This window comes from Dendronephthya gigantea, unplaced genomic scaffold (genome assembly GCF_004324835.1).
Source record: "Dendronephthya gigantea isolate DGI-Jeju-01 unplaced genomic scaffold, DenGig_1.0 000043F, whole genome shotgun sequence".
Taxonomy (NCBI): Eukaryota; Metazoa; Cnidaria; class Anthozoa; order Malacalcyonacea; family Nephtheidae; genus Dendronephthya; species Dendronephthya gigantea.
In genome coordinates, this window is record NW_021163053.1 from 379,853 (window position 1) to 407,712 (window position 27,860).

The 27,860-nt window shown below is 37.0% G+C and overlaps 5 protein-coding genes and 1 long non-coding RNA gene across 9 annotated transcripts in view; 3 read left to right on the forward strand and 3 right to left on the reverse strand.

The window, feature by feature from the left end:
• LOC114527222 (nucleolar MIF4G domain-containing protein 1-like) overlaps positions 1-2,121 on the forward strand; it is a 15,951-nt gene extending 13,830 nt beyond the window's left edge. For both annotated transcript variants that reach the window (XM_028548869.1, XM_028548870.1), the window contains exons 19-24: positions 50-213; positions 339-434; positions 591-659; positions 913-1,044; positions 1,462-1,556; positions 1,777-2,121. In XM_028548869.1, coding sequence (XP_028404670.1) covers positions 50-213; positions 339-434; positions 591-659; positions 913-1,044; positions 1,462-1,556; positions 1,777-1,975 — 755 coding nt within the window. In that variant the 3' untranslated portion in view covers positions 1,976-2,121. The remainder of the gene's footprint in view (positions 1-49; positions 214-338; positions 435-590; positions 660-912; positions 1,045-1,461; positions 1,557-1,776) is intronic.
• On the reverse strand, positions 2,108-26,762 carry LOC114527221 (glutamate [NMDA] receptor subunit 1-like). Its single transcript, XM_028548867.1, has 6 exons — positions 26,188-26,762; positions 5,587-6,149; positions 5,098-5,182; positions 4,059-4,922; positions 3,196-3,359; positions 2,108-2,840 (listed from the first exon to the last, which is right to left on the reverse strand). The coding sequence occupies exons 1-6, from the start codon at positions 26,560-26,562 to the stop codon at positions 2,447-2,449; spliced, it is 2,445 nt and encodes an 814-aa protein (XP_028404668.1). The 5' UTR covers positions 26,563-26,762; the 3' UTR covers positions 2,108-2,446.
• LOC114527224 lies at positions 6,503-9,351 on the forward strand. The gene is made up of 2 exons (XM_028548872.1): positions 6,503-7,442; positions 7,523-9,351. Exons 1-2 carry the CDS (start codon positions 7,155-7,157, stop codon positions 8,435-8,437), a joined length of 1,203 nt encoding a protein of 400 aa, XP_028404673.1. The 5' UTR covers positions 6,503-7,154; the 3' UTR covers positions 8,438-9,351.
• Positions 9,921-16,901, forward strand: LOC114527226. 3 transcript variants are annotated; one of them, XR_003687397.1, is made up of 4 exons: positions 9,921-10,189; positions 14,675-14,854; positions 15,197-16,291; positions 16,720-16,901. It is a non-coding gene; the product is annotated as an uncharacterized LOC114527226 (long non-coding RNA). The 3 variants fall into 3 exon arrangements; XR_003687396.1 differs by having other exon boundaries at positions 15,197-15,491; positions 16,027-16,740; XR_003687395.1 differs by having other exon boundaries at positions 15,197-16,740.
• On the reverse strand, positions 10,203-14,667 carry LOC114527223. The gene is made up of 13 exons (XM_028548871.1): positions 14,583-14,667; positions 14,289-14,481; positions 14,017-14,173; positions 13,346-13,425; positions 13,052-13,243; positions 12,914-12,955; positions 12,399-12,488; positions 12,253-12,321; positions 11,869-11,960; positions 11,656-11,785; positions 11,508-11,552; positions 11,314-11,390; positions 10,203-11,177 (listed from the first exon to the last, which is right to left on the reverse strand). The coding sequence occupies exons 1-13, from the start codon at positions 14,633-14,635 to the stop codon at positions 10,745-10,747; spliced, it is 1,653 nt and encodes a 550-aa protein (XP_028404672.1). The 5' UTR covers positions 14,636-14,667; the 3' UTR covers positions 10,203-10,744.
• On the reverse strand, positions 16,650-18,480 carry LOC114527225. The gene is made up of 6 exons (XM_028548873.1): positions 18,261-18,480; positions 17,951-18,090; positions 17,667-17,868; positions 17,481-17,585; positions 17,139-17,344; positions 16,650-16,829 (listed from the first exon to the last, which is right to left on the reverse strand). The coding sequence occupies exons 1-6, from the start codon at positions 18,460-18,462 to the stop codon at positions 16,662-16,664; spliced, it is 1,023 nt and encodes a 340-aa protein (XP_028404674.1). The 5' UTR covers positions 18,463-18,480; the 3' UTR covers positions 16,650-16,661.
• Positions 26,763-27,860: the final 1,098 nt, after the last annotated feature.

Genomic DNA, 27,860 nt, shown 5'->3' on the forward strand with positions numbered 1-27,860 from the left:
TATTGCTTTTAGTAAACCCAGCGATGTTTATTGCAGTTTTTCTTTGCAGGACGATGGTGGGTAGTTGGCTCTGCGTGGAGTGAGAGGGAGAAAGAAGCGTTGAAAGATGATTCAGTGATGTCATACAACAGCAAAGTCATTGAACTATCTCGTAAACAAAGAATGAATACGGATGTCCGGAGAAATATATTTTGTACCGTCATGACGAGCGAGGTAACGCAGCGAAAACTTTCTTCTCGTGGAAAAAATGTAATAATAACAGTATTCGAGAAAGAATTTTAACTTTTTGAAGTAGGAAGTATGTAAGTTAAGATTACCGTAATTATTTTATACACCAGGATTATGTCGATGCTTTTGAAAAATTAATGCGATTGAAACTGAAAGATAAACAGTCGAGGGAGATTATTCATGTTTTGCTGGATTGCAGTTTACAGGTATTTCAGAGTCAACTGTCTATATTGTGAAAGAATAGTGATTCGCTGCGTTGTTTTATGTGTCCCTACGATTTTTCTATACAGTATACAGTATACATACATGTAGGAGACGTTTTTATCGTTTCAATTATAACAATAAATTCATTTTCTATCCAGGAAAAGTCTTACAATCCATTCTATTCCTACCTTATACAAAAGTTTTGTGAATTCAGTCGCAGTTTTCAGGTATAAAACAGCTTTTTATTTTTGTACAATCATGAATAGCAATTCAGACTAGTTAAAATTTAACTAGTCTTATATAGCTACAAATGGCCCCAGCTTGTCAATTAATACTGTATATCATACAGAAATATTCTCATGAGGAGAAAAAAAAAACCTTTAAGAGGATTCTTCCACTTTGTTATCATGTCGGATATACATGTATATCCTGGTAAAAGTCAAGTCTGATAACTCTCAGTCACGTTTTTTCAATCTATAGGTAACTGTACAGTATTCGTTGTGGGACCGCTTCAAAATGGTTGCAACGTTAACTGATGAAAATTTCTTAAACATGGCTCATCTTATGGTTCATCTTTTTATTACAAAATCTCTGTCGTTGTCAGTTTTAAAGGCGAGTATTTTAACAAAATCGTTTTGTGTTCCTCACATGTTAAGTTATAGAGTAATAGACCCCGTACCATAAATCATGATCTTCATTTTTGCCGATGATCTGATGAAATTGACTAGTATAAAATTATCCCCATAAAGTCTTTGAACCATTTCAATGGCACCAAAAATGTTTTAGTCTACGTGGGTACGCCCCATGCATATCTTGCTAAAGCCGTGTTTGCACTGACACACACGGAATTTTCTAAATTTTCTATTGGCCTTAAACTCATGACAGCCACATAACACAGTTTATTTAATATTGATTTAATATTTAGCAACTTTAGATATTTCCGTGCATGTACGTCAGTAAGAGGAATACAACTATAACTATATGAGTACTGTTTTCAAACTTCCTGACATCATTTCTGTGTGTGTGTAGGTTGTCGACTTTACGTCTTTGGACACGAAACTTGTTCAGTTCTTTACAGAGATGCTAACACATATCTTACTGGACTATCCTGAGACTACGATAAGGTAGCTTTATCTTAATGAGGTTATTCTGAGTTGAACCAGAATACGAAACTAAAGCTAAAATTTGGCGGCTGCGTCAAGGGACTCAATTAAGGAAAATCAACTATACGTCTCATTAGTTTTCGTAACTCGACATTTATAGTTAAAAACAGCTGCAATATTTTACAATTTTTCCGTGAAATACTTTTTTATTTTTTATAAATTATTTTATTTCATAAACTAGAGAAGTATTTTCAAGAATTGCCCCAATTGTGAAATTGGATACATTGAAAGAAAGTTTAAAGTTATTTATGAAACATTTTATGAAACCGAAGAAACTCTCTTCATCAAATGTGATGAAAAAAAGTGGTAAGATGGATAAAACTGCAAAGTTACAGGAACGTATTAACATTGCGGTCGAAGCTTTGTCAGGTGGTAGCTGATTACTGTATTTAATGTTAATAAATATCAATTCATTGGTTATATATATCGTTATTTATTGCAAAAGAGCTTTTAGACTGTCCACTTACAGAAAGTAAAAATATTTAGTGACATGCATTAAATAAAGTAGCTATATTGCTTTATTCCACAAACTGAAGAATAGCATTAATATATATGAACCATATATTTAAATATATACTGCATGTTTACTGATATTGTTATATAAATCAAATACTTCCTCGCATAACGTAGATTCATTAATTATCTAAAGCTGAAACAGTACATAATCAGTTTTATATATATATATATTTAGGTTCTCAAAGTTAACACACGCTAAATCAAATCACTAAATGTAACCAGCCCCGATTTATCCTCAAAGTCAAACCTTCTTTTGTCGAGGAGGTTCTTCCTTGTGGAAATCTTCTATCAGAAATCACAAATTGGAGCCGGTGAATGAATAACGAAGAAGTAAATTATTGCTTATTTCTAAGACGTTTTTTATAACAGAATTCCACACTTAACAACAGCCAGGACAAACCAATGGCAACGCCTAGAATGACAAACATGCCTGATACGTCATAGGCTGTCATTCTACGAAATGTATTGAAATTCATAGAATCTTCATTATCTGCATTTTTATCACACGATGTTTTCATCCATCTGTGAGACAACTCTTGAAATGTGTCAAATTTTTCATACTGAAGTAATTTCTGGGTAATTATGGATGTCCAATTTGAATTTTTCTGCAAAGCAACACCAAACCCTGATTTGAAGAAAGGTTTTCCTATGACACGCAAGGAACAGTCAGGATCCTGCGATGCAATATAAACCACTGTCTCATAGTCGCCAATGAGAACATCTATTTGCCTGTAAAACGACAAGAATATCATTCATTACCACCAGAGTACCTTTCTATCATGTGTCTTTTATACTGTTGTGATACGAGAGAGTAAATTTCAGGTTTATGAAGTTGATTTTTAAACCATATCTTCTGCGCAATTTGATCTATACCGTATATAGTAATCCTGGAAATTAAGGGTGCTGGTAACCATACATCTGACAGTCATACATGTATGCGTGCTTTGGTTAGTCAGTTTTTCCCATTGAACTGGTTGTTGAATATGGCGTGTAAAGTAAAATTTATACAAAAAATCTTGATGGGTAGAAAAATTTAACAAAGAACATTTTCAAAGTTTAAAACTGCATGATGGTCTATACTAACTTTTTCTTAAGACGTTCAACACCAATATCACTTGATGGGACATTGTTACCCTTCATGTGTTTCCACATCTTTATGTATTTCAGATCAGGACTTGTTCGAAAGAATCTTTCAATGCTGCTTCCCTCGATGGTTGCTATTCGAAGATCATCACTTGGGTTCTGAAACTGTTCATATCGGATTAATAATTTGCTAGATCTTGATTCAACGTATCGTATTTGTTTTTACGCGAGTATAAGTAATGAATTATGGATAATATTATACTATCAAAATTTTAGCATTAAAATTATAGAAAGCTAATTAATTATTAAGGCTAACATTTGATTGAATTAAGTGCATGGGTGGCAATGCGGTCATACGGTCTGTGATGTTTCATTACGTTTAATGTTTGCCAATTTCTTGTCTTGTCGGCAAGGGGTGAATACGTTTATTGCTGATCAGGGCTGATGGGATAAACGAGCGGAAAGTGAATGAAAAAGAGGGGAGAAGACAAGAAGAGGAAGGAAGTGAAAATAAAAGTTTATGAGAACAACAACAGCTGGGAAATTTGTTGTCGCTGTGTAATATTTTAGGAAATCCGAATTTATTTTTCAATTTGAGCACATTAGACGTATTTATCAAGCAATTAATCACATACGCAATAATTTAGAAACCGCTGCGAGAAAAAGTGGTCGCATTTTGCCTGAACTGGCGTATGCTCGATAAATTTGCCAGCAGCTGAGAACAGGATTGATTATCACTTCGTTCCGTTCAATTGATTATCACTTTCGTTCCGTAGGCTATAGCTTATGGCTATTGTAATTATATTTCGTGAAGTTCTCCGACCAGAGAATGTCAGTGTTCAGCTGTCAGCCATCTTTACTTACCTTACTGTCTTGTATTCCATCAGTAATTGGAGTAACATGAAGTTCTGCAACCAGGAATGCAGCAAGCTGTGCTGTGTAAGTTGTGATAAATACCAAAAAGCATAATGCAAGACTAATGGCACCTATCTTCGCACTTGTACTTGACGGTGTCTTCACCTTGTCCCGCGTGCGCACCACGGTACTCCAGGAATAATGTACGCTAGCTGCAAATGAAAAATCTCTCCGCGTTTTATCTGCTTTCTTGTCCTTGTGTATGGAAAACTTATCCAAGATCCAAAACGCAATTCTCTCCATTGTCCAGAACAAAATACCCATGAGTGAGATGGCGAGAAATGTTGCAATCCATAATTGCGCGGCAACTGGTTGCAAGAATGCCCAGATACCGTGCGTAAGACCCTGGCGATCAACTCTCACTAGCGCTCCGACGCCAATCTCCATAAAAGGATTAGTAAAGTCTACAACTCGAGAACGATCATCGGTGATCGTCAAGTCCGCGATAGCAATGTCGGCTTCGTCTCGTACCAGTTCCCCAATCATACCATTCCACTGGTTTGTCTGTTCATTTAGCGCGCCATATTTTCCATCTTTAGTGATGTGCACCTCGATATCCACGCCTAAATCTGTTTTTAAAAGGTGTAATAAATCAATAATGTAGCCTTCACAACAAAATGGTTGAGTATGGTTCATGATGTAAACATGACAAATCAAGCCTGTTCCACAACTTTGATGTTCCTTTTTCATCTTGTTTCGATAAACGAAGGGTGCAGACGCGGCTGTAACCGCTCGTATTTTATTAGGCAAATTTGGCTGGAAGTTGGATGACACGTAAGAAGTTGTGACCAACTCATTGTTTAGATTAACAACCTAAAATATTAAGTAATAATAAGTTGGCTGGTAAGTAACTCTAAACACGTCTACGTTGATTCAGTCTACAAAGTGCGTTTCTAGTTATACTTTTGATTGAGTTTGCTTTGCTGGATTATACGAATGGAAACTTTTCCAATATATAGATGCAGGTGAAGTTTATGAAAGTTAACACCTGGTATTCAGCATTGATTCTTCTTCCCTGTTTGTCAAAGGCAAGATACCCAGTCTTTCCAACAAATGATTGATGCAGCAAATGCCTGATAAGGAATAAGCAATTAGAAATATGCAATATTTAGGATTAATACTGCAGGAGGAGTCGTAGGGCCTCCCATTTTCCAACATAGGAAGTTCTAGTTAAAAAATGGGCAGTTCTAAAACTTAAAATGGGCAGTTGTAAAAATTAGGAAATGCTCAAATTTCTAATTGCAAACGTAAAATGTTCTTAAAATGTCTAACCAGAATGCTGAAAATCATATTTAATCCAGACACCTAAATTTCACACATTCTCTGGCGAAGTGTGCCTGTCCCCGTCCCCGAATCCTTAGAATCTTCATTGGCTGGGATAAACTAGGTTAGGTCTGCCTGTGCTTGGATCGCTGCTAGTCCAGTGAAATTAACCTCACAAACTTAGTCGCTTTAGTATCACAAACTTAACTTATACCTGAACAATCCGTCTCCGAAGGATGGATCTGATGTGTTAAAACAACTTCTTAATGGAACTGAGGCTTGTGGGTATTCGTTGGTGTAACTGTTAAAACCCATCTCAACTAATTCAACAACATCAAACAAAATATTTTGAAATATCGCTGAATTTTTCATTTGGAGAATAAACGAGTTGAATGGAAGAGAAACTTGGTTTTGCGTGTTTTCGAAGGGCAGAATCCATTTATATTTTTCTCCAGTCATCTGCATCATTCTCCCCAGTGCAAGTAGTTCATCGATCTCCTCTTGCAAGTCAAGAAGAAGAACCAAGATCTTAATATTTAAATTTCGTATCTTTGCTAAGATGGCAGCCCCCGTCCGTGCACGATCCTTTGCTGATAGACCTGATACGAGATAATAAAACTTCAGATCATTCTCTGATCTATGGGTATTTTGACACTTGATTTCGTCATAAGTCTCTTTGTTACAGATCAAAGCAGCTGGGTTCCATGTGCGTAGAATTTTCATAACGTGCGGTAAGCTGTCTTTTTTACTTGGGTACAAGTTGATCACCTGGTTTTCCTATGAAACAAAATAAACTTTAAAACTCTCTCTCCCTCACTTTGTTTAATGAATAAACGATTGAGCCCCATGCAGACTGATTGTGAGAGAGCTCTACGAAGTCTGCGCTTTTATTTCCTGTTTGGCAATTATTTTCTTAAAACCTAAACGGCAAGTGATGCTATAGGTAAATACTAATAGTTTTCCGTTCCGTGGTTCTAATTGATGATATGAATAGGTAATAATTGCACTAAAGCAATGCTTCAAGGATATTCAAATTAAAACTGCAGCTCGATTCAAAGAGGGTTGTTTTTTGGCGAAACATGTTTAAGGTGTACATTAAAAACATTTCTTAAGGCCCTGTCACACTGTTGCGTATGATAGGAACGTATGAGCCGCGTATAAAGATCATTTCATTCATTTTTATACGCACGAAAAAGTCCGTAAAAATAGGACATTTTGCATAAAATTAACTTATTAAACGTATGAGTATCGTATGAGTAGCCTGTCGCTGGCGTATGCCAGCGTATGAATAGCTTACGAGAAGCGTTTGGAATGCGCATGTCAAGTATACCACTGGCGTTTCACAGACTTTAATCGTATGTAAGCGGCAGTATTTTCACACGGCTCCATTCGAGAAAATGTCAAACCTACAGTGAAAAAAGAAGAAGACACCATGGCAAATAAGAAGACATCATCTACCCGCGGACGAAGAAAAGGAAAGAGGACTCCATCATCAGCCGTTGCCAAAGCTGACGAACAACGTGTTTGTGCACCTGCAGATGTAGTTGAACCACCTGATGATGATGCACTTATTCCTGAGACATCTTTAAATAATGCGCCACATGTTCCTGAGCTCTCAAAGTCCCCAACACAACCTTCCCAAGACTCCCATAATTCATCGGCTTTATCATCTGAAACCATTGATGACTTCACCTCCTTCCGGCGGGCTGATAGCAAGAAGAAAATTAGAGGAAGAGGGCGAAAAAAAACCCCTACAACCTCAGCGCCACAGAAGAGGAGCTGATGCTGGAGTTTATCATGGACAATCCTGTGCTGTGGAATGTGAAGATGACAGATTATAGGCGAAAAGACAAGAAAGAGAAGATCTGGGAAGAGCAAGCACATCAGATGAATAAGACTGTTGACATCCTCAAGGGCTGGTTCAGATCGTTGCGCGACACCAATATACGCCTTGACAAGAAGAAAAGCGGGGATAGTGCTCCAAACCTGACTAAGAGAGAACAGTGGATCCTCTCAAAGTTTGCCTTCCTGAAGACTGTCACTCGCCACCGACCGGAGCCCATGCAGAGTGTAATTTACCATATTACCTTAGCAACATGATAACCAAGTAATTTGAGACAATTTCCACATGATATTTTTGGTCTTTTTAGGTGAAGGAAACCATCCAGCTTCACAGAGGGGATCTCAATGCTGCCGAGAGCGCCTGCGCTGATATGCAGGATGTCTTAGATGAAGTCACTCCAATACCATCATCTACCGCTGGAAGGTCCCACAAGCGACCTCAGGACACAGAGAGTGACGTCCTTGAGACTCTACATAAGAGAGTTGCTGAGTCTGGCACCATCCTCAAAGACATCTACAAAGCCAAACAACAGCCCATTACAGCACGAAGTGTCTTTGCAAATTATGTTAAAGAGAGCCTTTTGACTATGTCCAAGTCCAAGTACAAGAAGGCAAGGTCCTCCATCAATAGGTTATTGTCTGAACTCATGGATGAGGACAGCGATGATGAATTTCCAAGTGCAATGGCGGCTCCATCTATCAAAGTAAACCAACAAGAGATCCCTTCTCAACCACCCCACGATTTGCACCCTACTACAAGTATTCCCTTCTGTTCATTTAGAGCATCAGCACCATCCTTCTCTGAGCATTATCAGAAACCTAGCAACATGCCTATAAACATGCCCCTGGCATCGTTGGTGAGAGGCTCTCAGCCCATGGAGTACATGCAGCAGTTTCACCAGCGGTTATTTCAGTATCCACATCATCACAAGACTACCACTAAACAACAGCAGATGATTCCTCCTTCCCAACAACTTGCTCAGCAACCGTTTCAGCAAACTCAGCAACAATGCACTCCTACCTCTGGCCCGGTTCGTGCCTCTTTGGCTTCTGCAACAGAGTTAATAACGGAAACGTCTAGCCCAACGCCGCACAGTCCAAGCTCAGCCTTTGAGCAAAGTCACCCGAACATTACTAGTCTTTCAGGATTTCGAGACATCATGGAATCTACTGATGATATTGGATTTCAGGATGAGGTTCTCAACCTTCAACCACCAACGTGAAAGAAGTATTGACTATAGACCACGGTGGCTGTATGGCTTCATCATTGTCTCTCGGAGGGCAAAGGCATCATCACCTACAAAGAAGTAGGGGACACTCTGATAGTCATTTGGTAAAGCATCGGGGATGGGGAATCCTATAGTTCCGTCTTCTGTTAATTCTTTGATTTCAGAGTTGTTGAAGATCTGTGCGTCCGATGATGACCCTTTACTACGGAGGTCTGCCCAGATGAATTTATAATCTGCGTCTACAAGGCCCATGAGTACAACAGAGTAGAATCCCTTGTAGTTGAAATATTGGGATCCACTTTTTGGTGGACACTTGCAGGTAATGTGCTTTCCATCTATAGCACCACATGTATGGGGGAAGTTCCACCTCTTGAGGAACTTATCAGATATGGCACGCCATCCCTCTGGCGTGGTAGGGCAGGTCATTACTTCGGACATGTATTCGTCGATGATGGCTTGGCAAACCTCTCTGACAATAAGTGACTGGGTGTTGTGGGGGACCCTCCATCCGTACTTCATGGCTGAATACGTGCTCCCAGAGGCAAGTTGTCGCAAAGTCAAAGAGAGCTTCAGCCCAGGCTCCAGGGGTCGCCTATACCAGGTATGTTTCTTGGTTATCCTGGGACTCACTCTTGCCAGAAGTTCATCAAACATCTCGGGGACCATCCCCATAAAGTTCTTAAAACATCGCGTATCCTCGCTTCGAAGTTCCACCAGAAGTTGGTCGTAAATGAACTGCCTTCGCCTTCCGATCCATGATCTCTTCCATACCTCACGTCTTTTTCTTTTTCCTTTTCTCCTTTTCCTTCTGTTATTTTCTATGTGACGAATCGTCAAAGCTATGAGATCAAACTGGTATTCAAGAACAGCTAACTCCATCCTTTATCCTCGAAGGTACAAGATGATATGAAGGCATCCAACATAAATATATATTATACACAATAAATGACATGCTATAATATTCCTTACATGCTATAATCATACCCTTCCTCGTAACGTTTGCAATACTCTGAGGATACGACGACCAAGCGTTAAATATACACTAATTGTACCGTAAATGCGTTACTTAATCGTCAGTCATACGCTAAGCCCTCTATAGACGTTAAACATACGTCACACATAAGTTAGACCTTCGTTACTGATGCGCTATCAACACGTTAGTTGTACGGCACACTTACTCATTTGCGTATGATTAGCGTACTCAACCTATTAGTACAGTACATTTAGCGTCCTTCTGCCGTATTCAGCGTATGACTAGCTTATCTTTACCGTATAAACCATACGTCCAAACACGCACAAGATTTTTAAGCATGCTTAAAAAAAATTTTCTTCCTCGGCGTATACCAGCGTATGTGACCGTGCTTGGAACGTGTATAACTTACGCACGACGTACCACCAGCATATTTCAGCGTATTCCGGCGTATGCGTGATATTTATCACACGGTGCCATACGCTAATGTGATAGAGCAGGGTTTGGCAGTGTCAATTACCGGAGAAGACCCGCACGAGAAGACCCAATTACACGAGAGAGCCCCGGCCATATATGGAGTGATACATAGAGGAGTGATATGCAATGCCGCCATTATTGAGTAAAAATCTGTTTTCTAATTCAACATGTCGGACCATTTTAAAGATATTTAAAAAGTGAGATCTATATGACAAGTTGGCTTAAGGAAGGATTGGGAGTTTAAGCATTGCCAATAGAAAATGTCTGAGACTACTAAGGGAAAATACAGCGCAGATCGTGTAAGTAAAAAATATATATTAAAACTATATAATTGTGAATATTTTATATGTGATTTATATAGATGTGAATATTATAAATGGACAACAATGTTCAACTAAATACTAGCATATATTTACAAACAAATTTTAAGTTGATATTTTCAAAGACAATGAAAATTTTCCTTGGGCTTTAGCAAAGCCCAATTGAAATGTTTCATAAGGACATAGGTGAAAGAAGATTGTGATAAATTTGTGGAGTTGTCAGTATATTATGTACACAATGACCATCAAAGGCTGTCTAAAGCCGGTTTTCCACTAGCGATATTATTCGTGCGAATCGACATTTTACATTTGTTCCAGAGCTCTTAACTGCAACCATCTGAAACAAATTGCTCAAATACAAAGGAATAAAGTTGCTTCGCAAAAATATTGCTTGTGGAAAACCGGCTTAACAGTGGCAGCTATCTGTGAAAATATCAGCCTGGTATTATGTTCAACAGATATTATGAAACATGATGTTTTCTTAAAGGTTTATGCCATATATAGTCCTGATGTAATTACTTCCAACTTTATTAATTAGCTTTCTTTAATGCACTCTTTACTGCAGAATCCTGGATATTCAAGAGTTGAGTAAAATTTTCTGAACTCGCCAAATTTACCATTTCCAATAAAGCCATACATTTCTTTAAATGACATGCCACATTGAAAACAAGTTTTTATTTCATACATTTTGTAATTCTCCTCTTTGAATTCTTTTGATGATGAATTCCATTCCCACACACTGTTTAACCAGGCGAAGTGAGTGGTGCGTCTAAAAGAGTCTCTTCCCACTATCTGTCTAAATCGCTTACAAACCAAGCTAATTGTTAAGAATCCTTTATCACCTTCATTTAATACTTCTTTAAAGACAGACTCTAAGCCATCATCTGATAGAGACAGAATATTTCTAACCTTTGCTTTAAGTGTGTATGTGGCATGGTCATCCTCATTGCAATGTTCAGTTTGTTTCCTAAAAGCAATTGGTACTTGTAAATGAATTGTCTTTTACTAGCTACCCAAAATTTAGAGTATGTGTTAGTGAGAATAGTTCTCAACAAATTCCATTATGTCAACAATAGATTTTAAGTGACATCCATTTAACTGACCTTATTGGTATTTGGACGTTTTTTTCAGGATTTGCTAGGCGAACTGCCATGTATTTCCTTAAACATAGTATGTCTTCCTTTAGGTAAAAAATGCAATATGATTTATCATAAATTTAAACATATTAAAATACAGCAGGGGTTTTTCTGTGGTTTAAATAATGTAGTTACCAGAAATTGTACTTCGATATAATTACCTGTGTAAAGTTCACATCCAAACCATTGACCATATAATCAGCTACCTAACAACAAAATATGCCGCTAGACATTACAGTAATTGAAGCAATGGGAAAAACATAACTATAATATATTAGATAATTTATATCAAATGTATTTTTCACTTACCATGCATACAAAAACCCCACATGAACTTCCATCAAGTTGTCTGGGCTCAAATTTTGTGGAGTTATCAAAATATTTAACATCTGGTGGACTCATTTCTGGGCATATTGCTTGAAGGTGTGCTATCAGTAATCTATAAGTTGAGTGAATGTTAAGTAATACATCCATGTCAAAACATTTTTTAACACCTAATTTATCTGTCCATTGAAGGCCTACCTAATTTTTTTGTGGAAGCTTCTCTCTTCTCTTAACATCGCCATAGCCATAGGGTCATAAAGAAATATGGTACATGAAGTAAAGTCCACTACCTATAAGGATTAATTTAGAACAACAGTCCAGAAGTGAAAAGTATTGCCTAAAACGTAAATTTATTGAGTTGAATTTATTTTTTTAGGAACCTGACTAAATAAAATATTTGTTTTCTAAATTTTTGAAACAGAGGCATATACTGTATGTATATTGTATTCTATCGCAGGTTCTACCGCAGTTCAAAAGGCACTTGTTTTTAAATGAAGTCTTTATGTTTACTACTTTCCATTACAAAATTATAAAAAACCCTGTTTTTTTTGCTATTATACTCGCATTTAAAAAATTACTTACCCCAAGACTCCAGTGATTATTGTCCAAATTTATTGGTATGAAGCACAGGTCTGCTTTAAAGAATGGGTTCTGAAAGATCCCACACAGAAATCAGCGTTGAGCAATATACAGTATAAAGCATTATTTTGAAAGAAACGAATTCATACCTTTTGAATCCATTTCGTTATGGAATGGACGCCATATTTACATAGTTTTGTGTACATGAAGCTGCTCATGACTGCTACACGATTGGTACCCTAGTAAAGATAAATATTTAGCTGATTAATATATATCACAAAATAAGGAATACCAAGTGGTCTTATTTAAATATAGAGGATATAGCACGGATTTTATGTTCGAGTAGCAAAAACAATCTCACGAGTGAGCGCACCGAACGAGTGAGAAATTGTTTTTGACACGAGTGCCATATCTTCAAGCGAACCGTATAATGTTCTGTTTATTATATTGATTTAAGCGAAAAATATTTTGAATGTTATTCCTCAATCCTCAGCGTGACATACGAAAAATACGCGCACCTGGTCCCTGATGTAGTGGCGTATGAGCGTTCCACTAGTGTTTTAGTTCCCAGTAAACTACTCTTGTTCATATAATAAACTGTTAAGAACACTATCTGCAGTTATTATTCTAGTTTCAGTACAGACAGTAGTTTACTTTCCCCTACCTGAGATTTTCTTTGTACGTCGATTAGAAAATTGTTTATTATCTAAATTTCAATAGAAAAATACATGTTTATTCATGATGTGAGTTACTGTAACTATGTGGGTTCTCGGAATACTATATCAATTACACCAGTGATAACCTTATCATTTAGCCATCCTTCGTTATACGTTTCTCCATGTTTGGTTGCGTATTGTTCAAGCAATGTTTTTTCATAGTCGGAAGGCGCTTGGTCAAGCAGCTTGATGTCGTAATACATTAACGGCGTTCCGTTGATGTGTGATACAATGTGATGTAGCTGATGTCCCTTGCGCAAGTCCCAATACCTGTCAACCTACGTCAAGGAATGAATGGATTTTATACACTGTTTATACTAAAACGTTTAGAGCGTTGGTAAATCGAACAACGATCATGCAGGATATGGTTTCAACAAAACCTTTTCTGTGAGTGTACTGTCCTGTACACATTCAGGTGGACTCGGAGGTGTCGTTACTTCCATTTTATCCTTTATCTGGTCTAAAACATATTTTGAGTAATAAGATAAATTATCTATTGTTTTATCCATTGATTAAGAATTTATTACCGTTTTTCGGTCTTAACAATGCGTTATATATCAAGAAGTAACGTTTCTTTACCGATTAAAGTAATCGTACTGTATAGTATCGTTAGTTATATAATAGGTTCGAGATCAGATGTCCATTTAGAATTTTATTTATAAGATATATAATATATATAACGGCTCAAGCCAAGACGCGCCTACGGGGATCAAATCGCCAACAAAAAGTTTAAAATATAAAAATATGCACCTTGGCTCTGATATCGATGTACTTTCATCAGTCATAATTTGAACCTCAAAATGTTCTAAATAAAAAACACATTCCTATCTTTTTAAATTTGGATTAAAATGAAGACTGCTAACATTCAGGAGCGTAACCAGTAAAGGTTGATTATAGGCTTACACCACGCTTAAAGGATAATAATTAATAAAAATCCAATATGGCTGTGACAGTTAGGTAAACGTTTGTCGGAATGGTCTGTCGTATGTTTATATATAGTTGATCTTACACTTATACTTTTAGGTTTTTTCAAAACGTATTTATAGCAAACCTTCTGTGCTGTAAAACAGCATATATACGTCTCCGTTGAAGATGGTTTCGCACAACTGTTGTGGCTTGACCAGTTTGTCGTCGATTAGAAACCACCTTTTATTTCGTAAAACCGTACAGTTGAAATGACCCTCTTTTGCATCAATTCCATAGTGTGTCTATATGAGACATTTTTAAATGTTAGACAATTAAAATTGAGCACGTCAACGCGAAGCCCGTACAAAAGAAATCAAGCCCGCTTTTCAAATCGTTTGAATATACATTTATACTTACTATAAAAGCTGAAAGTTTGTATGTATGTCTTCGTCCCAACAAGTCGTGAACGCCAATTAATTCCTGTAACTTAAGGCGAACATGCTGTTTTTCCCCATTCTTTGTTACTGGGAGGATGTTGCAAATTAGACTCGATGGTAGTTTCATTGGCTGTCGCAATTCTACGATATCTTTCTCTTTTTCTTCACAGACACTATAATTAATCAACATGTCTCAATAGTCTATCGTATATACTAAAGCATAATCACAATGTATATTATACTAACGACGAAATGCTATACTATATATCCGTACCAAAATGAAGATTTAAGATCCTTATCTTCCAGCTCGAAGTTGTTTAGCAGCATATTTTCCACCGTTTGAAGACATTTTTCTCTACTTGGCAGGTTTAAAACTGTGAAGGCAACATCCTGGTGCTCGTTATGTTTTCCACAGCTTCGGCATACTAACTGCACCCTTTCAACTCCACGACAGGCACTGATTTTTTAATGGAATGGATGTTTTATATTGATGCCATGCGATATCAATAGATCGGAACATTTATAATTGAGTCAAGCAACAGATAGGTATTATACTAAATTAATTGTATATAATATTGTTGCTATATCACTTTTGTCTTTTTGAATAATTTATAGGGTGAGTATAAAAAACTGATGCTCATAATAATTTTCCTAATTGAAGAATTTCCAACAGGCGCAGTTGATAACAGTTTTATCATCTCGAACAATTAGAATACATTTTAACTTCCAGCGCCAACAAGATTTCTCTTTTAGATTCACGATTAATGATTCGCCAAATATGCGGCAAATTTGTATTTGAACAGTGATCAGTTTTTTATTCACCCTGTATGTATACAGATAGAAGTCTGTTCAACGACATGTTAATTACTTTATACATTACCTCTGCAGTGCTTCATCGCCTACAGACGAAGTGTAGCGTAAAAGACTATAAAGAAAATCGCCTGGATCATCGGGATCGTTCGAATTCACGAGTTTAGACGCAAGGCTCTCCAATTTCTGGGATACATCTTCTTGTCTAACTTCGATGTATGTTCGGGCTAAGTAAAACAACAACCACGAAAGGTCGCTTCCGCTGGGGGATTTCACTGGAATACACGATGCCAGACATTGCAATAAGCTGTTTACAAAGCAACGATTTTTCTTCGGTGGATTTTCTAGTCCCTTCAAAAGAAAGAGTGCAACAGTGGGTATAGTACTGACCTCTTTTATAGTTATAGCTACATGATTAGAGAAAATGACAATTTTCGGATTACATACAATTATATGAATTTAATAAATTTTACTAACGGTACTTAATGAAGAAATTAAGCAACTTATATATAGTGATAAATATGCATGCACAATTATAAATAAAAGATCCTTACTCGAGGTATAAACCGAACGTCAGGTTCTTCCGTCAATTCTTCCCTTTCCCAAGGGTCGTCAACTCTCGCTTCATTGACATTGCCAGTAGGACTGCTAACCGTATTCTCGTCACTTGAATGTGTCCCAAAAGCAGCATCTGCAGGGAAATAAGGCAGTGTATCACACCCCTCTTTTGTAATATAAATGTGAATAGGTATATATGCGTAGGCCTAATACAATAATGCTCTACCTATATTTCCAGCGATAATGATCCTTCCTAATGAATCAACAGTCGTATGTGCTACTAATCCATGCTTTTGTAGGGCCTGCTCTTGACGACCGATCTCCTCGTTGTTTTTTTTCTTGTTTCGCAGATGAACAAGAAGTCGTTTCATGAATACGTGTGTAGCCGGTTGCATCATGTTGAGGAAATAGTTGTCTTTGTTCATTACACTGTGAAGTTGTTCGTGCGACTCGCTGTTTACATTTGCGTGGAGCTGCGGGCATATCACTAATCGTCGAAGCACATCGTCTGGGTTGTTGGAATTTTTCTCGTGGAATCTGTCATACATGCTGTAACGCTCTTTCGTTCATGTCATTGGATGTGTGTCATCAGTCGTTAAACCAGCGTTGGCATTGGTAAGTGCTGAACATGTCCACCATGGAAAGTGTTTTTTCAGTTTGCCATCTGTCGCCAGTCGGATATTTTCGTCCGATGAAGGAAAGGGTTTTCCTTCGTTAGGATTGAAAAAACCTGGCTCAAGTCGATTCATCAGGTGGGCAAGTCTTTGTGGGATGTCAGATACGTTGAATGTAGGTGGATACTTAAAAGATCGAAGAAGGTCTGAATAATCCCGCGGTCCCTCGCTTCTGAGGACGAACTTGATCGCATAAATTCTGTTGTGCGGACAAGAGCCTGACGCCCATCCACCTAAAAAGATAACAAGCAGGAAAATCATACAAATCAGTCAAATCGTCGCTTTACAATTCTGCATGTAAACGTATAAAACTAGTCATTAAAACACTTACCCGACGCTCCCCATATCTTTGTAAATATCTTTTTGTAGTGTGTTGGTACATTCAACTTCTTTCTCAGGAATGATATAACGTCGTTTTTGGGTAGATGTGAACTGCCTTTCGCTCCCAGCTGACCACACAACCTCTGCAACACATGGACCTATTATATAGAAAAAAACATTGACGTTGATATAGCAACATTAATTTCATGCACGGGTTCAACATTCATGCATGTCAAAAAGCTTTTGCAAAATTAGAAAAATGCAAATATTATCGTGTGAAGTGTTTGTTATGTGAGACATTTGTTGAGAATCGTATTTTTAATTCAAATAATCATTGTGGGGACAGTTATGACAGGTTTAGCCAATTTTAAGATTGCATCCGCGATAACTGAACCTGAGACTTCGTTAATGCATGCAAGCATGCTTGGTTTAGAGATTTGTATGAACTCATGTTTTTTAATCTATACCTGCGCAAAATTCATCATGTCCAGTAGATCCTCTTCAGAATATGTTGTTAAATTCATATCCTCAAGCACCTGGTCACTTTCTGGGATTCTATGACACTTTCTGTACTCCGTGTTATATGCACTGTCCCCTTTTCTTGTGTGCGGACCAATCCATGGAGCCCAGAACTGGTAGTTGGCCTTCACTTGAAATGAGGAACTCTTGTTCGCTATATTTTGGGTGTGAATTAAAGTTTTAAATTAGTATAAAAGTTTTATTAGGTTTTAGCCAGGCGAAGTTGACAAATTTAGTATATTTTTGTATTACGTGCGGATATAGATGTAACTAGGTCCATATATACTTACCGTTTACACCTCTTGCTAAATGCATCACTTCAACACTTTTCCAGAACTCTCTAATGCTTACACGGTCTGAGTCGTCACATTCAGGTGGAATATCTAGATCGCTAACTATTTTTTGATAAAAAATATATAACGTATTTAGGCCTTAATATATGTATGTATATATAGAGAACAAGACGGTGCACTTACGTGCGATTGAGAAACACCCTTTCTTGCAGAGATCCCAGTTTAGATGTGGAGGGTGATTTCCGCAGAGCACACATGTAAAATCGTATATGTGTTCAGTAAGAGCTTCGAAGTGATAGTAAGCATTTCGCACAACGGTTTGATTAAGTTTCACTCCGGCAGTGCTACCAACTGCTGATGCGACTCTTCCTAATGCTGTATGCTCCTGCAATAATTTAAATATAACTTTATCAGTCGAGTCCTGCAGGTGCAGGAGTCACTAATTTTTGGCTTCTCTACCAGCTTACCTCGACAAATGCTCGTAACAGCAACAGGAAGCTTAGACTAAAGCAATGGTAATCGTCAAAGTTATGAAGCCCATCCGTATACTCCTGATATCGGTATATCAGTCCACATTGTGGACATGATTTGTAACATAGTTCAACATCTGAAAAATATAACATGTTTTGTTTATTTTTGCATTTTGAAAGAAATTCCGTAACCATGAAATAATACCCTTTTCAATTTGAACGCCATGTTAACGTAGCTGACTGCATAATTATAAATATTGAGCGTGATGTGTTATCGAAAGCTCTGGGTGCATTAGCACAAACTTACCTTCAATAACTTTGGTTAAAGTAAATATCTTTCCTTTCCGTGTAATCAATTTCTCTTTGCTAAGGGCAATACCTTCGCAATTGCAGCACGTTTCTTCTATTGGTACCAGAACACGTGGAAAGGACAGAACATCAGCATCATGTGTCAATGATCGTGGTAGAGATGGCGGAATTTTCTTCGCTGAATATATGTATTCTACCATTCTGGTTAGCTGTAAATCGTTTGGGGGTACTCTCCAACGTTTACAAAAAGAGTCTCTTCTTCGGCTGGATTATCTACCGATTCACTTTCACTGACATCGTTTCCGTAGTCGTTTATTGCCGCGGTTTCTGATTCTTGTGGTGTACTGTCATTGGACAAATCATCTGGTCTCACCTGATATAGATACCACTTTCCGATAGCTTTATGGACGCAGGTGACCTTCAAACGGCAGCAACCGCAAGACCATTTATTTAAAGTAATATCGAACGACACTACCACTCTTTTAAATCGGGAATAATGGTGTACTTCTCCTACATATACTGAGAAGTGGCGAAATCTGTTTGAAGTTTCGTTTTTGTTGCAAAACTCGACAATCAGCGGCGCGCTTGCACTTTCTGCTACCATTTGTGCTTGAAGGCATTCTTGTTCTCTGCTTTGTTTAAGCCACTTCATTTTAACAATTAGTTCTTCGAGTGCTCTTCGTGTAATTTTAGGTGGCCCTTTGAATGGTTCCGAAACGTACGGCACGCTTTTCAAATGACAGCAAGTAAAATTTGGATTCCCGCTTCTTCTCGCTGTTTTAGAAACCTCCCTACATTCGTCTAATTCGCACGAGAATCCACCTTCGCTTCCAAAGCTGTGAAGAACATGAATAGGATGACTAGTGCCACTAAATGAGCGTCTTACCAAATATAGTCCCTTGCGCGAATCAACGCAAACTCCGTAAAGATGTCTGTTAGCATTTATGTAATCGGGTGTGACATGAATGTATTTTATGTGGTTCCGAAGTGATTTTTTGGATGAAAAACATTTCAAACACGACTCGCACTCTAAAGTACCTTGCTGGTTATTAATGTCGCTTGAACTCGTGCGCGATTCACGATCCTGTAAGTCAGATGTTTGCGACTGTCCCGTAAGTGATTCGTCGCGAGCAAGAGTTTGCCTCTTGTGGGAATACAAATGATTAGTAAACGAGTCAGTTCGCTCGAAAATTCTATCACAGGAGCAACAGTGAAAATGCGAAACATTGTTAACCATGCTTCCGTCTGAGGAAATGCATTCAAGCCGACATCTTAAAATGACAAATTCTAAAATAGGTAAAAGAAAACATGATCTTGAAACAGTCCATTCTAAAATTAACCAGAACTTAAAAGTATGAGCTACATATTTATAGCCAAGTGCATTATGAAGTGACGTCCTCAATGACTTAAAATTTGTTATGATTAGGCGAAGTAAAAAATTCATTAACTTCCATGCAAAAACATTTCGGCCTTCGTTGTATCAAGTAATTGCACGAACAACTCTTGCATGCATGCATGGAATGAACTATATGTATGTAGTCTATACTGATAATTATCCTGAGACGATGGTCATTCCACATCCTTTTGCTGCCCGTGTAAACTGTAATCTATATGACTTGGTAAAAATGACTATACATACAGCTTACCGTCAAAAGAGATTCTTGTTTTCCAGTGAATAGCATGAAAATGCATGTTTAAGCAACTTGCATCGTTTCAATCCTTTGATTTTCGTTGGAGTACATAGTGGGCAATGAAACAGTTTACCTCCGCACTCACAGCTTTCTGAAGTACATCGCTGAAATATATCTCCTGGAACTTCCGTTATGCTGCTTCTCCATACGGATGATATAGAATTCATTGCCATTGACAAGTAAAACCTCGCTAAAACACAATTGGTGAAAAAGTAAAATAATTTGACACATGTGTTGCAGGTAATTTATGTCTTGTATATTATCACTTCGTTCAGTGCTTATTCATATTAGCTAATAAAGTAACCAAATAAAATACTTACATTTGTGAGACAAGTTGCTGTTTTTTCTACCTTGTTCTTCTATAATGGTTTCCGTTTAGCAACTGCATGTTCATGCATACAATGTTGCTTTAAACCAGCATCGAATTATTGTGCTTAGCTTAGCAGTTCTTAAATTCTCCTCTTATATAACCAGGTCGGGGAGTGGTTTTTTATCCCACGAAGTAAACTTCCTGTTGATACTGATAACTTAATTCCTGTTGTGCTCGACCTGCTAGACTTAGACATCACTTGAAAATTTAAAAATGTAAATATAGACTAACTATATATAATCTATACGTATCTACTTAAAATAAATCATAGGGGCTTGAGCACGCCACATAAAATGCCAAGATATTTTTTTTCTTTTAAATTTATACAGTCAGACACCGGCGCGAAGTGAGGCACGGCTCTTTGTCTATTATACATATAAGTTTAAAATTTTAATGATTTTAGTCTAATTTTTCTCAAAAAACAACCGTGCAGACATGGTATATTCTCTATTCTGACCCCTGTAACTGATCCCAGCCTGGCATAACATGCAGTGTCGTGAAAATGTGTCAAATGTCATGCATGTTCGTCTGTAGAGTTATGGTGTATTATTATATTCATATATATTCATTTATGTGGAAATATAGTAAATTTGTAAACAGGGGAAAATATGCGCGCAAGCACATACCCATGCACGTTCAATCACGAAGAGGAAACATCCCATCCCCCTCCCTGCTATAAATTACTAAAGTGAATACGGTAGTTATTAGTGTTATAAAATTAGTTACTAGACCAAAACAATCAAGCAATAGAGGGAAGTGGTTACACCCTTGCACATAGGTATATGAGGCTGGCAAATTTCCCACCTGTTATAAGAAACATGGTGAAACCACAGCGCGTCAATGAACTGTAATAAATAACTGGAACGCTGCCTTATGATTGTTTTCGTTAAGCCAGAATTTGCGGGACTTTACCTCCAGACACGCGTGCATATATCACTTAAACCCACCGTATCCACACACTTTTATCATGAAATTGATCAAAATCACACGACAGTGACTCGTTCGCCACATACTCTTCTGCCTGAGAAGAGAGAGAATTGATGAAAAGCTTGGGCCGGTTGATTTAAAGAATATAATTGGATGAAAGACGCAATTCCTGCAGGGGCTATTTTAAAGTGAACAATGTGCAAAACAGTAGAGGTGTATTGAAGAAGGATCATCTCCGAGTTCGCAATGTTTACCTCTTTTACAATTTTCAGCCTGCTGGAAGAGAGCCCCTTGTAGTTAAAATTGCTGCTTTCATATGCACTACCTATTGAATATTGACATAACGATAGGTACTTTCATTTTGTGAAATTCCACATTTTCCAATTTTTGCCACACCTATACTTACAATATCGGATACATGACTGCGAAAATTCTATGAAAATTTCCTTTCTCAGTGCAAGTTAAAAACACACAGTTTACTTAGACGGGTACAAGCCATTTCGCAATATTCCTCGTTTTAAGGAAAATCATCACAGGCTATAATATTAAATTATTACAAGGGTTTTGAAGGGTCTTAATTTCGAATGGAATTATACACACTTTAAATTAGATTAACATTAAATTAATACTATCAATATTATTAATGATAGCTGTATATTATTATCGAACGAGTGCATTCCAAATGATTCCACCAGTTAGTGACATTTATTTCTAATCACAAGTGGTTTTTAGTCTACTTAATATACCGGCATGCGTCCAAATCCAATTTAGTAGCTATAATATGCAGAAAATCCTGTCAATGCATGAAATATTGTAGCATGGCAGTAACAACAGTTGTCCCACAAACTGAGCAAAATTTTCTTGTTTCATCAAAATATAATGATCTGACAGTTTGTTTCTAGTTGGAAATTTGTCTTTTCTTAATCTCCGAGGGTACAACCACATTTTTCAATATTGGTTACTTTCTCGTTATGTGCGTATTGTACTTCCACCCAACCAACCACAATAGTATTTTTATTTTGCTTAAAATTCGTACGGTAGAACAACCAGTAAGTCATACTATACTTTTATCATGTCTCTGCGAACGGGTATTCTAATAACTGTATTACGTAATAAGAAAGATCATACCTAATTGCTCCTTTCCAACAATCGAAACTAATTAACTGGATGAAAACACAAGAAGAGCTTGCGAATTGATCGTTAACAATGAATGAAAAATTCCCTTCGTATTTTCTAAAATACGGTGGGAAATATGAAAATATAGCTAGTTTAAAGATATTAAGTCTGATATCTAACAGTTCTCTTGCTTCAGTTGCTTTTAATCTGCTTTTAATGAAAATTCTGGAGATTTTCAGTAGACCCAGCTTGATAGGTAGTCACTACCTATTTCAATTAATATATGAAAATAATATAACTTAGCATCAAATGTGGTATAACAACTGCCTAAAATAGACAAAACACTTCTTGACGTTTCGACCTGAGGGCCTTCGTCAGGACTCAGGAGAGTTAGTAGGAATGAAAGCCCCTTATGAATGAAAAAAATAAAAAAATAAAAAGATAAATTTTTATGTATATCTATCACACATAAAAATGAGATAATGTTATTTCAAAATTCAAACGACGTGTTAAGTTATGAAGGGGACTACTTACTCACTTAACAGATCGGAGAACGATGATTTCCTTAGAATGAGGAATGTCAAAAAAAGCATGTAGCAATCCAAGTTAATTGCACATTTTTTATTAGTAGTCTGTAAGGAAGTTTTTACGAGGAAAATTTGTTGAATATTGGTAATTTAGGTAATTAGTTCATTGACGACATTAAATTAAGTAGAGAGACATTCCTTCCCAAAGACAATCATTTAGTTACAGGTAAATCTAGAGCCTTAGAAGTTGTGTAGCGAGAGTTGATAGGGATACAGAGTGTGAAATTACTATATAATCAAAAGAAAACAAAAATTGTGAAGTGAATTGTGAATAGCGTTGCGATCACTCTACATTTCCAACATATTAACAAAAATATATAAAATTACAATGCTTATTTTATATTATATTTTGATATAGGTAATTGGAACCATATTTTAGTTCTCATTGTTTAATTTGTGATAAATTGTATAAAAGGTTAGGTTTTTGTGGAGAAAAAAAGGGGAAAGTCATGAGTAACTTATGTAAAAATTTTTTGTAAATTAGGGGCGTAACCAATAAACAGAGGGGGTAGTTAGTAGGTTGTTGGACAACCACTAACCATGCGGTTCGTATGAAAATGAAAGGGTTTTATTCGTGTGTGATGAAACTCTTTAACCCTATTTATACCGGGGGTTTGCACGGGGGTGCGTGCAAACAAGTGATTCCATTCGCTTGCCCTTTTATGACTTTTAATATTTTTCCTCTACCATATCACAAGTGTGAAAATTTTGTTTGAAAAGTTCAAAGTTATCGGGGCGTTTGACGACATTTGTCAAACAAGGTGTCGAGCCGAAAATGGGGAAAATGGGGGTTGGTGATTTATGAAAAAGAAAAATGGTAGTATTTATGGACATCAGAGGTATGCCATAACATTAAACTATGTCGTTTGAATTTAAAAAAACAAAAAATAACACATCCAAAATGTTTAATTTTGTATCTTCATAGAAAAGAACCAAAATCATAGAATATTTAGAGATTTTTGCCATTTTTCGATAGGTGGTCGTATCGAATGGGGCCAAAACGCAGCATTTTGGATGTGAATTCAACTTTTTTGTTATTTTAGGTTAAAGAGAGATAAAACTTCCTAAAAATATAACTAAAAGGATAATTTCAGGTAATCGACAGAATATCTGAGGGGTGTGCCCTATCAGCAAACCCCCGGTCATATCAACATCAAAAACCCCGGTACAAATAGGGTTAAGAAACTATGTAGGTACGTGTGTAGTAATAGGTTGTGTATTATTGTTGGCGATGTTTGAAATCAAAGGTATGCAAGGAGGTAGTTACAAAAGGATAACAGAAGACAAGATAGTCGAGCGTGCGAATCAGTGATCCTTCAACCCGTGTGTTGAGCCTTTAGGCTGGAAATTTAGGACGAGAAACTTATCTGTGACCGAATTCACATCAGACGAGTTTCCAGGCTCTAATATGAATTATGAATAGGCCCCGAACTAGGGCATGAGTAGTTGAATCAGGCCTTTATATAGGCGCTGTTTATATTATCTCGGATATCCAGGTAAATTTGTGTTCATAATCAGTTGTAGCAGCTGAAACGCAAGTGTTTATATTAGGAAGTTTTAAACTCGTCTCGGCTGGTTGGGTCAACGTGGGTGTGACACGCTGTTTACGAAAAAGAGTAACCCTAGTGGTAGGGAGAACCATGTAGCCTTATCGGCCACCGTATTACACTGTCTCGGCCTCCAGGGTTAACTTTTCCTGCCGGTGCGTGCGCAATAGCGAATAGAGCATTGATTAAGAAGACACTATCGCTTGCTATTTGTTTGCAATTTTATCATATAAAGGGTTGGCTTGGTATAGTTGTCTTGGGAGTATGATGTCCCCGATACACGCGATCAGATAAACAGCGCCCTAGTCTTTGACTTGTAAAGCAGTATTTCAGATAGGTAGACCGTAGACACTGAGAGCCATGCGAAGGTTTGCAGGTATTGTTCAGTTTAGGCCACTAAATAAATACTTCTATGATGAGAGAACATGCATTGGAAGTATATGCGACTATCCTGATACGGTTCCAATAAAATAGTAATAGCAATAATAAAATGCCAACATCAACTAAGTCTAAGATGTCTACAAGACGACGACACAAGACAATAATAAAACGCATTCTGTTGGATTACTAACGCGGTAATATTCACATTGACGTTTATATTAGCTAAAATTAAACAGAGCATCTTAGTCCTATTTCAACTTTCTAACTCCAGTTATTAAACGTGCCAAACATCTTTGGTCTATAATTGTAAACGAACTAACACGGCTGTTTGTCGCGTCCGATAACCGCATTACCGCAGGAGAAACGCAAGTGACAAATAAGGCTATATACACCATATATGGCAGGGGCTCTCTCGTGTAATTGGGGTCTTTTTATGAGGGGTCAGCACTGCCAAGTATAGTAGAATGTGATACGCAACAGTGTGACAGGGCCTTTAAGTAATCCACTTTAATTGTTTTTGTTCTCAAAGCACAAAAGAGTACAACTCCTTTGGAATTTTGAATATATAGTTTCTAATTGTATTCTAGTTATACTCTCAAGTGGGATAAAACAGAATTAATTGCGTGAAAATTTGGGACACTTTAAAATGCACATACATGCTATTTCCGTTGAAAAGTCAATGGCAGGGCAAGTCAAATTGCTGACACATTGTGTAAAGCTAGGCTCATGCCTGTCTGAGTTATTATTGTTTTTATCTGTTGAATATTCATCCATAAATTATTTTCAAAATTATCGAGTTAGTGTGATGCTGACAACACCCACAACACTCTGCTTTTCGGAGTGTGTTGCAAATGTTAAAAATTCTTCACCATAATAACGGCTGGTTTTCATTTAGTCGTAATTGTGAACGATGTGATATAGTCCACATAGAAATTTTCCTTTATTATCTGTATGTAAACTGCGTTGTTGACTGCATACAGTTAGCAATATTTTGCATCAACAATACATTTTCACCTTTGAGAAATAGTTCGAAGGTAAATTTGTTTTTATTTCTGTATTCAAATCAGTTGACTGCGCACACATAGAAATATTCTATCACATCAACCACCTTGACATGTTCACGACACTCATGACTAAATGGAAACCAGGCGTTTAGGAATAATAAACTCTTATGTTCTTTTAAAAAAGAATCGAGGTTTCGTTTATTTTCATACACACTGTTTAATGGCTGAATGCTTTTTAGTTTGCTCATGGATCAAAATGCTACGCGCCGCGCCACCTTGTCAAGAAAGTAATCAACACTAACCTGTATGTCATTAAATGATTTTTTGAGATCCAGTACTGGAATTGAAAGATGCTTCGCAGTAAGTGTATATTCAATTCTGTTTACCAAGTTTGGAGGGAGAAAGAGGGCAACCACTTTCATTTTGGTCAAAATTTCACAAAATTTGAGAAGATTTCTTTGAACGCTTCTCGTCACCTCCACATAACTTACACTGAGCCTGAGGTTTATATTGATTGATTTATTATCCCTCAGTTGATCTGTCAAGTCTTCTCCAATATTTGAACCGTTATTTACATAAAACATCCAAAGCCCATCCTCTTTGAATATTCCCGTTACGACAACAATTTGACAGGAAAAGATAAGCAGAAGACTGCAATGGGCTGACAAGTAATCCATTTTACACGAGAACTATATATTATAGCCGACACAGGTGGCTAATTGAAGTTGCAACCATTCAATACTCTCTTGCTTTTTAGTTCACAAATCTTTCATCTTATATATCAACGTATGGTAGCTACTTAAATATAGTTGTAGAAATATGTAATATATACTACGATAAGACGTTGATAAGTGATTCAAAAAAGGTCAGACCTTGCATGCAGTGAACGATATGATATATGGCAAATAATTATATTAAAGCACATGTGGTTTAGTGTCGTTATCAATGACATTTTTAATTTTGGTATTCAGCTGTTCTCATATAAGAAATTCATAAATGATTCATGTACAATTTCGCGTGAAAATAAGCAATATATCATTCTTATATATAACTGAGAATATAAGCTCCTGTTTCACTTTAGCTGAATAAATGTCAAATTGTTTTATTTACAACTGGACTGGAGGGTGACGTTTGGTCTGGGGAGATCATGCAGGAATGACCTACTTGATTTTGTACTATGATTATGGTGAGTCTAATAGTGCAGGACTATTTCAATTCTGATGTTAACATTTAGTGCATCCTTATATTCGTTATTCCAATCACAAGACTTCATTCAGCGTAAATCCGACCGTGGGTCGGCTTTAGTTGGGGGTATAGGACATTGTTTCAGTGCTTGTAATATTCCTATACGTGAATTCTTTAATTGCATAGCCATAAGAATAAGTTTTAGAAATAGTAAGTAAAGTTTCGTTTGAATGACAAGTCTGTAAAGGGTACGAATAGCAGGCAGATTAACTTAAAATACAAATGAATGTATTTAAAGTACAGGGTCAGGGACAAGCCAAGATTTACGTTCTCCTTAATTCACTTTCGATTGCATGGCAGTGGCAGGAATACTCCACGACGACGTTATATTTCTTTAAATTTATTTCAGCGAATTTTGCATTAATTCAATAACATCTGTTAAACATTTCGCCAACGGAAAAACAGAACTGAACCACAAAAAAGAACAAACCTGCATGCATGACTGGTTCAAACGGCGCAATAATCTCATAGGCGGCAGACCGCATATAGAGACAGTGTCGAACAGCTATTGTTGCAGTTGATGCATTTTGGAAGAATAAAGTTTGAAACAGGCTGATAAATCCATCATATTGTACGGTTTTCATATCTCCACTCTAGTGCTGAAGTATCCGTGAGACCGTGATTATAGGCTTAAGACGTTTAGTATTCAGTATTCTTACGTTATCTCGTTTAGACTGATCAGTCTTAGCTGGACATATTGTACCGTAATCGCTGAGCTCAATTATGATAT

Bases quoted from the DNA above. Each gene is read 5' to 3' on its own strand.
- LOC114527224 (XM_028548872.1), top strand. From the start codon at position 7,155: ATGCTGGAGTTTATCATGGACAATCCTGTGCTGTGGAATGTGAAGATG. The intron at 7,443-7,522 runs GTAATTTACCAT...TGGTCTTTTTAG, and splicing joins GACCGGAGCCCATGCAGAGT to GTGAAGGAAACCATCCAGCT.
- LOC114527223 (XM_028548871.1), bottom strand. From the start codon at position 14,635: ATGCTGCTAAACAACTTCGAGCTGGAAGATAAGGATCTTAAATCTTCA. The intron at 13,244-13,345 runs GTTTTGTTGAAA...TCCTTGACGTAG, and splicing joins ACAGTACACTCACAGAAAAG to GTTGACAGGTATTGGGACTT. The intron at 11,553-11,655 runs GTAAGTGAAAAA...TTTTGTTGTTAG, and splicing joins GTGGGGTTTTTGTATGCATG to GTAGCTGATTATATGGTCAA.
- LOC114527225 (XM_028548873.1), bottom strand. From the start codon at position 18,462: ATGGTAGAATACATATATTCAGCGAAGAAAATTCCGCCATCTCTACCA. The intron at 17,869-17,950 runs GTAAGCTGGTAG...AAATTATTGCAG, and splicing joins TGTTACGAGCATTTGTCGAG to GAGCATACAGCATTAGGAAG. The intron at 16,830-17,138 runs GTATAGATTAAA...TCTATATAATAG, and splicing joins ACATGATGAATTTTGCGCAG to GTCCATGTGTTGCAGAGGTT.
- LOC114527221 (XM_028548867.1), bottom strand. From the start codon at position 26,562: ATGGATTACTTGTCAGCCCATTGCAGTCTTCTGCTTATCTTTTCCTGT. The intron at 5,183-5,586 runs GTATAAGTTAAG...ATTCCTTATCAG, and splicing joins TTCGGAGACGGATTGTTCAG to GCATTTGCTGCATCAATCAT. The intron at 3,360-4,058 runs GTAAGTAAAGAT...CGATATGAACAG, and splicing joins ATGGAATACAAGACAGTAAG to TTTCAGAACCCAAGTGATGA.